We start from the raw sequence: 13,262 nt of genomic DNA, 5'->3' as shown, positions 1-13,262 counted from the left end.
GCCTTGCTTCCATTCAATCCGAGTTATCCGGTGACCCTACCTCTTTGCAGAGCCCTTGCAGTGGCTCCCCTGACTCTTAGAATAAAGACCCCAACCCCTGACAAAGCCTATGAGTTGTTCCATGGTTTGGATCCCATCTTCCCCGTGTCTTCCGACCCCATGACACTCTCCCCATCCCACTGCCACTCACTGCTCACCCCGACCCTTGGCAGTGCCCCCAACCCCCTCATCTGCTCCCTCTGCTCTGGCCACATTGGCTTCCTTTAGCCCCATGCTTGCTCCCGCCTCAGGGCCTTTGCACGTTTCTCTTCCCTCTGCCTGGAGGTGTCTCCGCCTCCCCTGCCCCTACCTTTGCCAAGTTAATGCCTTCTCATCCTATGGGTTTGGGTGCCCTTGTCACCCAGCAACGCCTGGACTCAGGTGGGCCATCCACTTCTATGCCTGCTCCTTTCCTTCAGAGCTCTCTCCTTAGTTTTTTGGTTTTTCTTTACTTTCCTTTTTTCTTTTCTTTTTTTTTTTTTGAGACAGAGTCTGTCACCCAGGCTAGAATGCAGTGGTGCAATCTCAGCTCACTGCAACCTCCATCTCCCAGGTTCAAGCAATTCTCCTGCCTTAGCCTCCCAAGTAGCTGGGGTTACAGGCACCCGCCACCACGCCTGGCTAATTTTGTATTTTTAGTAGAGATGGGGTTTCACCATGTTGGTCAGGCTGGTCTCGAACTCCTGACCTCAAGTGATCCACCCACCTTGGCCTCCCAAAGTGCTGGGATTATAGGCATGAGCCACCACGCCCGGCCCTCTCTCCTTAGTTGTAATGATTCAAAGCAAACTGGTGCACAGTTCTCAGCCTCTGCTGACAGATCATGAAAGCAGACTTGGTGCCTGTTTTCTTACTGCTGGTGCCCTCTTGCCTAGTACAAGTAACGCCCAGAATGTTGTGGGACGGATCCTGCCATGCACATTCCTTCCACTTTGAGATTCCCCTACACTGCTGATAATCCTTCCTTATTGGAAGAATGGACTCCTCATGCCATTCTTACCGTTCCAAAGTATTCTTCAAAAACAAGTTTGTCGTGTGTGTAACTGTGTGTGTGTGTAAGAGACAGGGTCTCACGTCACCCAGGCTAGAGTGCGGGAGAGCGATCACGATCCGCCTCCTGGGCTCATCATCCTCCTGCCTCAGTCGGGACTACAAGCACGCATTACCAGGCCTGGCTCATTTTTGTAGAGGTGAGGTCTTACCACATTGCCCAAGGTGATCTCGAACTCCTGAGCTCAGGTGATCCACCCGCCTCAGCCTCCCAAAGTGCTGGGATTACAGGCGTGAGCCACTGCCCGGCCATGCAGGAGGATTTTTAACACCACAGTCACTTCTCAAAGCTCTTCCAGTCTACTGGGAACCACACTCGTCTATGACCTCTCGGCCTGTCCAGAACTCTGTCCTCTGAGTCTCTTATTTCAGCCCCGGCCATGTATTGCAGCAGCCTTGATCCCCTTCCTTGTGCTTAGAGCTTTGTCCGCCCCACAAGGCTGCTTTAGCGTCTCGCCTGCGTTTTGGCTTAGGTGAGCCTCACACTACAGGCAGGACGAGATCAAGAACATCTTCCAACAGAGAAGAAAATCGCAGTGGCAAGGTGAGCTGCCTGGGTATGAAAGCCCAGGCATCCTCACCCCCAGGCTGACCAGGACCTGCCTGGCTGCCAGCCTGCTGCCGGGTAGTGGGAGACTCTACTCTTTGGGGTGACGACACCCAAGAAGCATCTCTGTGTGGACACTAGAGGCTTTTGGAAAAGCCTCTATAGATTTAAAAACAAGAAAAATGCAACAACTCCTGAAAACAGCCAGCATGCCTGTGGACGCTGGCTGGGGTGGAGTGGCTAGGCAGTGTGGTGGGCTGGGTACGGACTCCTGCTATGGGAATTATAAATCCTCACTTTAAGGCCCAGCATGGTGGCTCATGCCTGTAATCCCAGTGCTTTGGGAGGCTGAGTGGGGAGCAGCGTCTGAAGTCAGAAGTTGAAGACCAGCCTGAGCAACATAATCTCAGCCCAGGTGTGGTGGCTCACGCCTGTAATCCCAGCACTTTTGGAGGCTGAGGTAGGTGGATCACTTGAGCTCAGGAGTTTGAGATCAGCCTGGGAAACACGATGAAACCTTGTCTCTACCAAAAACAAACAAACAAACAAAAAACACAAAAAACCCAGGCATGGTGGTGTGCACCTGTAGTCCCAGCTACTTGGGAGGCTGAGGTGGGAGGATTGCTTGAGCCTAGGAGTTTGAGGCTGCAGTGAGCTGTGATCACACCACTGCACTCTGGCCTGGGTAACAGGGTGAGACCCCATCTTATAAATAAATAAATAAATAAAAGAAATTCTCACCTCCTCATCCAAAGCAAAGAAGAACTGGCTAATGACATTAAAGGCTATTGATCTTACAAGAAGATGGAATTGGTTTGTGCTGGAGTCAGACTATCTTCTGATCTCACAGACCCAGGGCAGCAGCTGGCAGGGGACAGGGACACAGACTGGAGATGCCCAGTGTCGGTGCAGAAATGCTGCCTGCAAGGCTGCTGGGCACAGGACAAACTCACATTGGGGCAGGGTTTGGGGGGCCACTTGGGAGACCTTTCTGGAGACCCCATCACCACCCCGGGCATCTGATTCCTGATGCTTGGTAAGAAAAGGGACAACATTCATTTGGGGACAAGCTTTTCCATCAAGGTAGCCAGAGCTCAGTCAGGAGAACATGGCCAGACAGTCTCTGGCCCCTTGCAGAGTGAGTCACATACCCCAGGCCCAGAGCCCAGGGACACTCACCAGCAGACGAGCCCGGCCACCACGGCTGTCCAGGTGATGCAGCAGGAGTGGCGCTGCTTGGTCTGTACCGCATCGTCTTGCTGGCAGCAGCACGCGCAGACCAGGTAAGCCACAAGAAAGATGAGGTTCAGGCCCAGGCAGACTGCAGCCACCAGCCCCAGGAACAGCAGCGACTGGAAGAGAGCAGAGGCCTGTTGTCACTCTTCATCCCTGCAGTGCGGGGCTCTGGAAGTGCCCTGTCCTCGAGCCCCGAGTGCCCCACCGCCTGGGCTGCAGATAGGACCAGAGCTGAGCTGTGTCTCTCATCCATCCTTCCAAGCTCCACCTATGGTTCAAGTTCCTACTCTGTCAACAGAGGGCCCGGCGCTAAGGCACTTGGGTAGGAGTAATGGAGGGCACGAGGCCAAGTGGTGGGCCTGGTGGTCAGTGAGGGAAGGGTGTCAGATCTGGTGTCCAGTTTCTGGTTCAGATCCTGGATGAAGATAAGGACCAGGTCCTGCTGATGAAGAGTCTGAGTCACTCAGGAGATAAGGCAGGAATCCCCGGCGGGCAGGCAGGGCTGTGGGTGGTGAGCTCTATGGCTTAGGGAGACAGGCAAGGAGAGCGATGCCGTCCAGGACCAGAGTACCTAGAGGCCTTGGGCGCTGAGTGCCACTGAGACAGGGCCTGGAAGGACAGGCCTCTTCCATGCAAGGACCCCACTGTCCCAGTCTGGGCATCATCCTTTACCCAGAATGTGAAGAGCTTGTTCTAGGTATTGGGTCCATCCTGAGAATCGAGAAGCCAGCTCCATGCTTGGGGGATGCGTGAGGGGGCGGGACAGTCAGGATAGGCAACTTATGGAGTCCCTTCCACTGCACCCCAACAGGGACAGCTGAACCTCCAGGGCCAGCAGCAGCAAAGCCAGAATTCTGAGGGGGTCGGAGGGGCCTGAGGCCTGCCTAGCACCTCGGGGTCCTGCAATGGGAGCCACTGTCTATCAGGAGGCCCGGTGCCACTCTCTGCTCACTCATCTCTTGATTTTGCCAGATGGGCACCAGAAGGCACTGAGATTGGCGGTTGCCAGCCAGGGCTGGACCTGGCTCTAAGTCAGGCTCCTGAGCTGACAGCCGTCCCTGCCTCCCATGCACCCCCGATAGGGGTTCCTGGTCCCGAATCCCTAGTGCCCCAGGGGGGCTGCCTAGGAAAGCCTGTTTCAGGGAGCCCTATGCAGGAGGTGGCCATCGGCAGCAAGTGGGACTCCGGGACCCTGCGGTCTAAGGGGGAGATGAGACTAGTGCAGGGGCAGGCACACACGGAGACAGCCCCGACAAACCAGGGCCGGGCTCTGCAGTCCGAGGCTTTGGGGCAGTTTTCCAGGGGGACAGACACCTACTGGAGGCCATGCTGCTAGCCCTGTGAGACGCGGGCAGACCTTCGGGCCTCTGGCACGGGCTGCTCTGCTGGTCACTCTTGGCTGACAGACTTCTCAGCTGAAGTGGTGGGGGCAGCCCAGGAAAAGGCAGGAGAGATGGCTCACTTGGGAGGGGAACAGATGGGTTTGACTTAAAATGTGGCTTTATGCCAGGTGTGGTGGCTCACGCCTATAATCCCAGCACTTTGAGAGGCCAAGGTGAGAGGATTGTTTGAGCCCAGGAGTTCAGGACCAGTCTGGGCAATATAGGGAGACTCTGTCTCTACAAAAAAATAAAAAATAAAAATTAGCTGGGCATGGTGGCATGTGCCTGTAGTCTCAGCTACTCAGGAGGCTGAGGTGGGAAGATCGCTTGAGACTGGGAGGTTGAGGCTGCAGTGAACCATGATTGTGCCACTACACTCCAGCCTGGGTGACAGAGGGAGATCCTGTCCCCCACCCCCAAAAAAAAAAAAGTGGCAGCTGGGAAGCCAGGGCCCAGTAGATCTGGGCACCTCCCTCTCCCAAAGACTTCACAGTGTGACAGGGGGCTGGGGCTGGGGCTCTCCCTGCCTGGACCACTCATGAGCACAGCCTGTCCCTGGGACTGACCCCAGCAAGCCCAGGGGTAGAAAGAGATGGTGGAAAGTCACTGCCCCTCTTCTGGTCCTCAGTCCATGCCCCTTCGCCAGAGGGCCCTACAGCCCAGGCCAAGGCAGAGGAGGCCAAGATAGCTGGGAGTTGAGAGCCTCTTTCCTCAAAGTGAAGTTTACCAGCCCGTGACCTGTGGCCCTGACATCTTCTGGGAGCTTGTCAGAGGTGCAGAATCCCAAGCCCCACCCTGAAACCAGTGAATCAGACCCGCCTCTAGAGATGATCCCAGGCAATATATATTCCATTAAAGTCTGGGCAGCACACAGCAGTTCTCAAACTTTTTCCAATAGCTTAACGTTTTCTTCGAACTGACTTGCTTAGCAGAGCCCTGAAACACAGAGCTCCATCTGAATAAGGAATGGATAGAAATGTCACGTTTTGTCCTGGCCGCCCCTTGGTAGCCCCTGAGGGCCCTCCGCTAAAGCCCAGGGATCCTCCCAACCATTTGTAAACCAGCGAGGCCTGGTGGCATGCACTTGTAATCCCAGCTACTGGGAGGCTGGGATGGGAGGATCACTTGAGCCCAGGAGTTTGAGTCTAGACTGGGCTAGGCAACAACATACCCTTAAAAAAAATAACTCAACCCCCCCCAAAAAAAACCCCAAACCAAGCCAAAAAACAATTTGCAAACCATTGTGCAATATGCATGCCATGACCCAGCAATTCTGCTTTACAGAAAGGAGGGCTGTGTCCCTCTGAAGACACACAAATGTTCACAGCAGCTTCACACAGCAGTCACAGCCAACACTCAAAAGGACAAAAACGTCCAACAAGAGAAAAGATACAGAACATGTGTCATAGTCTCAGAATACTACACAGCCATGAAAAGGAAACTAGCCACACATGACGATATTTCTGGGACGAATATCCCAGAAGTCAGGTTGAGGGAGAAAGCCAGACACGGAACAGCAGAGACCGTATGGATTAATTTATATGAAGTTCAAAGTCAGAGATACTCATCAACAGCCAGAGAAATGTGAATCATCGAATCATCGCTACCTTTGGGAGGGTGCTGCCTTCAAGGGAGCATGAAGGAGGCTTCTGGGGGATCAGAATACGATTTGATTGGGATGGTGTTGCACACACACACACACACCATGCACGCAGGTGCTCGAGGGTATAAATTCATTGAGCTGCACACTTAAGATTACACCCTTTCCTGTAAGTTATTCCTGTTTTTTTTTTTCTTTGAGACAGTGTCTCACTCTGTCACCCAGGCTGGAGGGCAGTGGCGCAATCTTGGCTCACTGCAACCTCCGCCTCCGGGGTTTAAGTGATTCCCCTGCCTCAGCCTCCTGAGTAGCTGGGATTACAGGCATGTGCCACCATGCCCAGCTAATTTTTTTGTATTTTTTTTTTTGAGATGGAGTCTTGCTCTGTCACCAGGCTGGAGTGCAGTGGTGCAATGTTGGCTCATTGTAACCTCCGCCTCCCAGGTTCAAGCGACTCTCCTGCCTTAGCCTCCCGAGTAGCCAGGATTACAGGCACACGCCACCATGTCCAGCTAATTTTTGTTTTGTTTTGTTTTGTTTTTTTTGAGACGCAGTCTTGCTCTGTTACCAGGCTGGAGTGCAATGGCATGATCTCGGCTGACTGTAACTTCCGCCTCCTGGGTTCAAGCGATTCTACTGCCTCAGCCTCCTGAGTAGCTGGGATTACAGATGTGTGCCACCAAGCTCAGCTAATTTTTTTGTACTTTTGGCACAAAAGGACCAGGCTGGTCTTGAACTCCCGACCTCAAGTGATCCATCTGCCTTGGCCTCCCAAAGTGCTGAGATTATGGGTGTGAGTCACCAGGCCCAACCAAGTTATTCCTAATGACAAAACAATGTAAGGGAACCCCAGACAAACCTCCTGTGTAGCCTAGAGCCCAGCTACCGTCCAGCCTGCCCCCAGCTACCCTTTACTTCGAGTTTGCCTCCTGAACAGCCCCACTATCATTTTATCACTAGTGGGAGAAGCTCCTGAATCTACCAGTGTCCCTACCCAGCGAGGAAGGCTCATCTGAGAAGGATCAGGCTGTGGGTGATGCAGCCGGCTACCCCGTTTTGCTCTCTCAAGTCTCCTCCAGCCTCTTGATCTCCCCCTTCAGCAGGCGCTGAGCCTCTGTGGTCTGGGGCCTCTCCAAGCTGGGCAGCTGGCCTCAATTAGGTTACTGATAATGCTGTCCAGCTCCAGTGAAAGCGAGGCCTGGGAAACCCAAACTCGGAGGCCTTTTTTTTTTTTTTTTTTTTTTTTTAAATTTCCGTTAAAAAAAAAAATACAGACAGGCTCTCACTATGTTGGCCAGGTTTGTCTCCAACTCCTGGGCTCATGTGATCCTCCTTCCTTGGCCTCCCAAACTGCTGGGATTACAGGCGTGAGCCACCCTGCCCAGCCTTTGGAAGCCTTTTGTTAGGGAGTTACTTCCCAAAACCCTCCTGGGAACCCTGCCTAGGTGCTGGGAAAAAACAGGTGGTGGGTGGGACAGGGTGAGAGGGTGTGAGGGAAAAGGAGTGGGAAGGGAAGAGAAAAGAAGAGGGAAGGTGGGCAAGGGAGGAGGAAGGAGGAGGGAAAAGAGGAGCAGGGAGGCTCCCCACCCCTCCCCCAGCAGCACCATCTCCCAGGGCCAGCTTGGTGTCACCTGCTGCTCTCTAATGGGCAATTATTTTCTTGCTCCTAATTAACGCTGCATGTCCCCGTGTGCATGGAGGTGGAGGGGAATGGAAGAGGGAGCCAAGAGTTCTGCTTCCAGGTCCCCCTGCTCAGATGGACAGAGTTTTGCCAAGACAATTTCCCACGCCACCCCACGCCTCCCACTGTGCCCTGCAGCCACCTCCTTCTCCCACAGCAACACCAGGCCCCCAGCTCCCACACTGGTGCTCCGGCTCTGCTTCTCCCCTCATTAAAGGGACTTCAATTATTTCTGATTTGTCACTGTGTCATGAAAAACCCAGAGCGGACAGTGCCAAGCTGGGACCCAAGCTGGGGGCCGCAGTGACCACGGCAGCTGGACCCAAGGGGCTTCTGCACTGGGTGGGGGAGGGGACAACAGCCCCAGTCCCCAGAAGACATGGAGAGAGGTGAGCCGGTCTCAGGGAGAGGCTGGGAGAGAGAAACGAGGAGCACCTAGAGGGAGAGGCTCCCCCCACAGGCCCACTGGGAAAGATTAAGCCCTCTCCCAGCGCGGCATGACTGTCTGATGACCGTGACTCAATTCACACTGGATGCACGGGGCTTCCTCATCCCAACCTCGGCTCTTCTCAGATCTCGGCTGGGATGGGCTTGCTGCCTGGTCCTTCTTCCTCAGACCTGCCCCCAAGTCAGAAGCAGGAAGTCCTGTAGTTCCGGTCTAGTTCCCAACGCTGTACCCTCCACTCTGTACTTTGGCGAATCTATGAACCAGACCAACCAAAGAGAAAACGCATGGAAATACATGCTTATATACAAAAAATTAAACAACATCTCCTCTGCCTCCTAACACATGTCCTGAAAGAGCGGCTGGTCAGCTGATCCCGGGCAAGGGAAGCTGGAACAGGAAGCACACGTGTGGCCACCTGCCTGTTGACAGTAGCAATAACTAACATTTGCACAGCCTGTGGGAGCTTACTAAGATGTTTCAAGTACTGAGCTCATCAGCATCTGGTCTCCCCTGAGGGGCTGGCTGGATGGTGATGGTGGCGCTCACGCCCAGGCAAGGACACTGAAGTGCCTTGTTCATTTGCTCAGAGAGACAGTGCTGGATTCAGTACCAGGTGCCCATTCCCTTGTCCCCAACACCGCCCAATGGACACCTGGCCGGCTGCAGTCTTCTCCTTCCCAAGCAGCGATTGTGGCAGTTTCCGGTGTGCCAGGCACTGGCCGCAGGCTTCATAATCCATGAACTCATCAGTCCTTTTACCAACTCTTTGGAGTAGGAATCATCTCCAAATCCAATCCCCCTCATCTGTCAAAGGTGAGAAGACTCGGGCTGCAGGTCTAGGCTGATTTCCTTCCAGACACACAGCCACATCTGGCAGTCCAGAGCCGGGTGCCCGCCAGGGCCAGGGCGCCCTCATCCACAGCCCTGCCTTGGTGCTAACCTCTCATGACTCTGCTGACCGTAGGGTAGCCTCCCCACAAGGCTGGTGACACAGGCCAAGTGGCCTTTGTGAGGACTTGGGCTCAAGTTCACTGCAGGAAAAGGGGTGAGGATCAACTATCAGGAGGACTGGGGGCTTCCACAGCTCCTAAAGACCCCAGAAAGTGAGTGAGAGCCCCTACCTCCTGAGGAAGGTTCTGGAACACTGAATTTGCTCAGGAAATCCCAGCTCACCAGGTGACCTGCTCTTCACCATCTCTGCACTTCCAAGAACCCCCTTGCCTTTGAAATCCCATGCACCACCCACATCCCACGAGGCCAGCACCTGCCTGTTTCCAACCTTGCTTCGTCTCTGATGCACACGCACCAGCCCCCACCACACACACACATTGTACCACCAGCCAGCACTGTGCATTTGAACATGTGGGGCATGAGCTGAAGCCCTTTCTGCAGGCGTTTTGTTCAGTCTCCCCTGATCAGAGTCTGTGGAAGAGATCTCCTTCCTCTCCATCCCCCCACAGGGTACTGTCCTGACACACTGCTGAACCTCACAGCCACTCCATTAAACGATCTGCGTTATCAGCTCCTGTTATGTGGTATGAGCTCTCTGTACTAGGCATGATAAGTGGAATATCTCATCTAATTCTTGCAGATGAAGGGAGCAAGGCTCAGAGAGGTTAAGACACCTACCAGTGGTCACACATGGAAAGAACTGGGAATCCACCCCAGCCAACTGGAGGGCAGAGCCCCCACCTCAAACTGCGTGGTGTCTGCCACAGCTCTGAGCCCAGAGCCCAGCCGCGGAGAATCCCCAGGAATTCCTCCTGAAGACCTGCTGCCTTGGTTACCATGGTCACCCCACACCTGGCACGGCACTTGCCCCAGTCAAGCTTGCTGAGAACTGGGATGACTGACGGTCCACCTGACTCTGTTAGTGACTGGTGCTCAGGAGGAAAGAAGACATCCAGGAGAGACCTGTGGTCACAACAGGGAACTTACCAAAATAGGAGCCGCCTTAAATAACACCCAGAGCCAGACTTCCGGCCCTGGCCCACCACGCTCATCTCCTACTTAGCGATCTGGGTGGTGGGGAGGGGTGAGCGGGACCAGGAGCCAGTGGGCAGGGCCGGTGTCAGCTGCCCAGGAGCAGTGGCCGATGGGAAGGGACACCCTCTGGAACCATTTGATGCCCAGCACAAAGTGAGCCGGGGCTGGAATCCTGGGAGGAGGGGCAGAGGCTGGAAGTAGGTTCCTCTGGCTCAACTGCCACCTGTCCATGGGACTGAGGGGGCTGTGGGCAGGCCCAGGCTCCACCAGCCACAGCTGCTGGGCAGATAGGAACTGTCTCTGGGGCCAGTAGGTTGAGGGAGTCCCCTTATCATCCCTGCCCCACCAAGGGGTCTTCCTGACCAATGAGAAGTTTAGATTTCCTCCAGTGGAGAGGAGAAAACTATGGCTGGAGACCCTGGGTGTGGGATCTGGGGCACAGGGTGTGGGATGGGGACACACACACACACACACACACACAGAGCTGTCTCTGAAATCATATCCGCCTCTTTTCATGCATTCTCTGGGAGAGGAAGATTCCCTGGAGCTATCCCCAGGCAGTCACATTCTCAGGGAACACGGACTCCCACAGGCTAAGGTCCGGGGGAGGGAGGGCGGGTGTGCCCACTGATTGCCATCTTGCTCGCAACTGCCCACTGACCCCCAGGAAGGGGTCCTGATGCTCCCCTCCCTCTGGTAGGGCAGGCACCATCTGCCTGGGCCTGATGGCAGCCGGGTCGCCAGGGGTTATTATTAGACTCCCTGTCACTGGCACTTGGGCACCTCACACTGGATCAGGATTCCCTCCAAGAGGCCCTGCTTTGCTCCCACCTGTCCCGTATCTGGAGAACTTGACACAGAGAAAGGCCGCCGGGGGTCAAAGTCCTGAGATGGGCGCCTGGCTCTGAACAAATGGACCCCATCCTGGGCCACTGGCCCCAGAATCTTTGACCTAACACACGGAACTGATACAGGTGGGCCACTGGGGCCAGAGCAGGTGTGACCAGACCTGAGACAGGCTGGGAGATTCTGCAGCTTTGTTTGTCTGGGTAGGGAGGTCTAGGGGAGCCCTGGCCCTGTCTGTGGGGTGCAGAATCCCGCCAAGGGCCAGCAGAGTAGGGAAAGGGCGGGGAAGCCGGGAGTGGCTGCCCTAGGCCAGAAATTCAGGGCTTAGAAGGTGGGGTGGGGTGGGGAGAGGGGTGTGGGGGAACAGGAACGGGCCAGTCTAGGACCAGGGGACACAGAGAGGCTGTCAATGCAAGGGGGTCCTCAGGACGACAGTGTGAGATGGGCCGAGGGAGGCCACCTTCCTTCCCTGGAACAAGCACAAGCAGCTGTGGGTTCTCTGCGCTAGAGGGGAAGTGACCCACGCCGCTTCCCCCAGCCCTGCAGCCTTCCAGCTGGGACTCCCACCCTGCAGGCCAGGACTGGGGAGGAGGGGTGCTGCGGAGACCGACTCGGGAGACTACTCAGTTTCTGCCAAACTTTCCCAGGCCACTTAGCCTCGGAAAGAGAGCGCCCCATCTTGGAATCTCCAGAAGGTCGAAAACGCCGGGGCACCCCCTCAGCATCCCCGCACCTCGAGCGCCAGGATTACCCCGACACGAATGCCCCTATCCCTACCCCGCGCCAACCTGCCCGCTCGGCGTTCAGCCCCTGTCCCTGCAGGCGGTTTCGCGCCCCTCCTTCCCTTCCCCACGCCCGCTTCACTCTGATCTCTTCAGTCTTCTGGGCCCCCAGGTTCCCAGACAGGAGGGGACGCGGGCCACGGGCCTGGGAGGGTGGGGGAGAAGGGGAGAGGGGAGACGGGAAAGGGCTGCGCGGGGAGAGAAGGGGTCTGAGAGGCACGTGGGAAAGTGCAGGCTCTCGAGGAGAGAGGGGGTAGTGCGGGGACTTGGGGCGCGCGTGGCTGGGGTCTGGGGCGGCGCGAACTCACCTCCTGGTAACTCTCGTCGCCAGGGTTGAAGGTGCTGTTCACGGGCTGCAGGCGCAGGCCGAGGTGCGGAACGCTGTGCAGCCACACGACCCACCAGGGAGCGATGTAGTCCACGCGCGCCGCCTGCATGGCTCGGCCCGAGTGCGATCCACACGCTGAGCCGCAGCTGCGCTCAACTCCCGGCCCGGGCCCCGCGCCCGCCCCGCCCCCGGCCCCGCCTCTCCCTGGGCCCGCCCCCGCCCCCCCCGCCCCCCCCGCCCCGCCCCCCCCGCCCGCCCCGCCGCGATTGCAGTCCCAGTTCTGGGCGGGGATCTGTCCTGGCCGGATAGAAGGAGGGACGTGAAAAAAGCTCCCAGAAGTCTCTAAATCGGTTTCAGTCTCGAGGTCCCCGAGCTGCTGCTTATTTATGATCAGATCAAGGGTATAAGGTGTCAGTGGGGGCAGCCAGCAGTCACAGGCCAGAGAGGGGCGACTGCCCGTCCCAAAGGTTTGTCACAGGGTAAGTAACCGACAGACTGGGAACGGAAGGAGGCAATCTTCAGCCACTCGGTCACTCATTCTAAATTCACTCTTAATCATTTTTTGGGCATCTATTGTGCAAGCCCTGTGGACTTAAAAAGAGAAATAAGACGCGGTCCCTGCCCTTGGGAGCTCCCGGCGCTTCTGCCCCAACGACTCACTGAAGCTGCTTGCCGCGCGCCTGAGTGAGGACAGGGTGTCCTAAGGACTGAGAAAAATTGCTTGATTCTTCCTGGCAAATGGGACAGGATGAGCTTCCTGGAAGAGGGGGCCTTCGAGCTGTGTAGTGGGGAAGGTAGGAGAGTGATGAGAGCGCCCGGAAGGGACGAGCATTCGGGGAGACCGAAGCGCATGCAACAACACATTTGTTGAGCACCTACTAAGTGCCAGGCACTGTTACATCGGTGATGTAACAACAGCCGACAAAAACCCTCACCCCGAGCGCAGGCACTGCAGAGGGTGATGACAGTACCGGGAAGATGCCGAACGCAGGCCAGGAGGGGCTCTGGGGAAAAGCAAAGGCAGGGGAGGTTGCCCATCAGGGAGCCTTGCGTCCCTGGGCCCTCAGTACTCTGCACACATACAGAGGCCCCCACCCATCCTGTAACCACAAACTGCTTGGCGTGACTGGCCAGCAGAGGGAGGAGCCCAGGCTGAAGGACAAGTAGGGGTCAGGGGTAGGTAGGGTGGAGTGATGGTGTCGAAGCAGATTGGGTGTAGAGACCGCACTGCGCAGCCAGCCTGAGGGGTGCATAGCGACCCCGGCAGAGATGTAGGTGAGAAAGGAGCCCCGGGAGGATGGGGGTGTGGCTCCTAGGGTTCTGGCTGAAGGAACCAG

The 13,262-nt window shown here is 56.2% G+C and overlaps 1 protein-coding gene and 1 long non-coding RNA gene across 21 annotated transcripts in view; one reads left to right on the top strand and one right to left on the bottom strand.

Annotated features, from left to right (window-relative positions):
• The window catches only part of TTYH2 (tweety family member 2), a 48,998-nt gene extending 36,948 nt beyond the window's left edge, over positions 1-12,050 (bottom strand). For 15 of the 20 annotated variants that reach the window (XR_013407163.1, XR_013407164.1, XR_013407165.1 and 12 more), the window contains exons 1-2: positions 11,906-12,050; positions 2,816-2,988 (exon numbers count right to left, since the gene is read on the bottom strand). Coding sequence is in view for 10 of the 20 variants with exons in the window: in XM_077972637.1 (XP_077828763.1) it covers positions 2,816-2,988; positions 11,906-12,034 (302 nt within the window). In the remaining 10 variants the exon portion in view is untranslated. Of the gene's footprint in view, positions 1-2,815; positions 2,989-8,093; positions 8,237-9,921; positions 10,120-11,905 lie in introns of those variants that run through there. The other 5 variants (XM_077972641.1, XM_077972643.1, XM_077972644.1 and 2 more) reach the window with 4 other exon arrangements.
• LOC144335921 (uncharacterized) lies at positions 7,063-9,270 on the top strand. Its single transcript, XR_013407191.1, has 2 exons — positions 7,063-7,221; positions 7,341-9,270. It is a non-coding gene; the product is annotated as an uncharacterized LOC144335921 (long non-coding RNA).
• Positions 12,051-13,262: the final 1,212 nt, after the last annotated feature.

Source organism: Macaca mulatta, chromosome 16 (genome assembly GCF_049350105.2).
Source record: "Macaca mulatta isolate MMU2019108-1 chromosome 16, T2T-MMU8v2.0, whole genome shotgun sequence".
Lineage (NCBI taxonomy): Eukaryota > Metazoa > Chordata > Mammalia > Primates > Cercopithecidae > Macaca > Macaca mulatta.
This window is presented reverse-complemented; position numbering and strand designations above follow the sequence as displayed.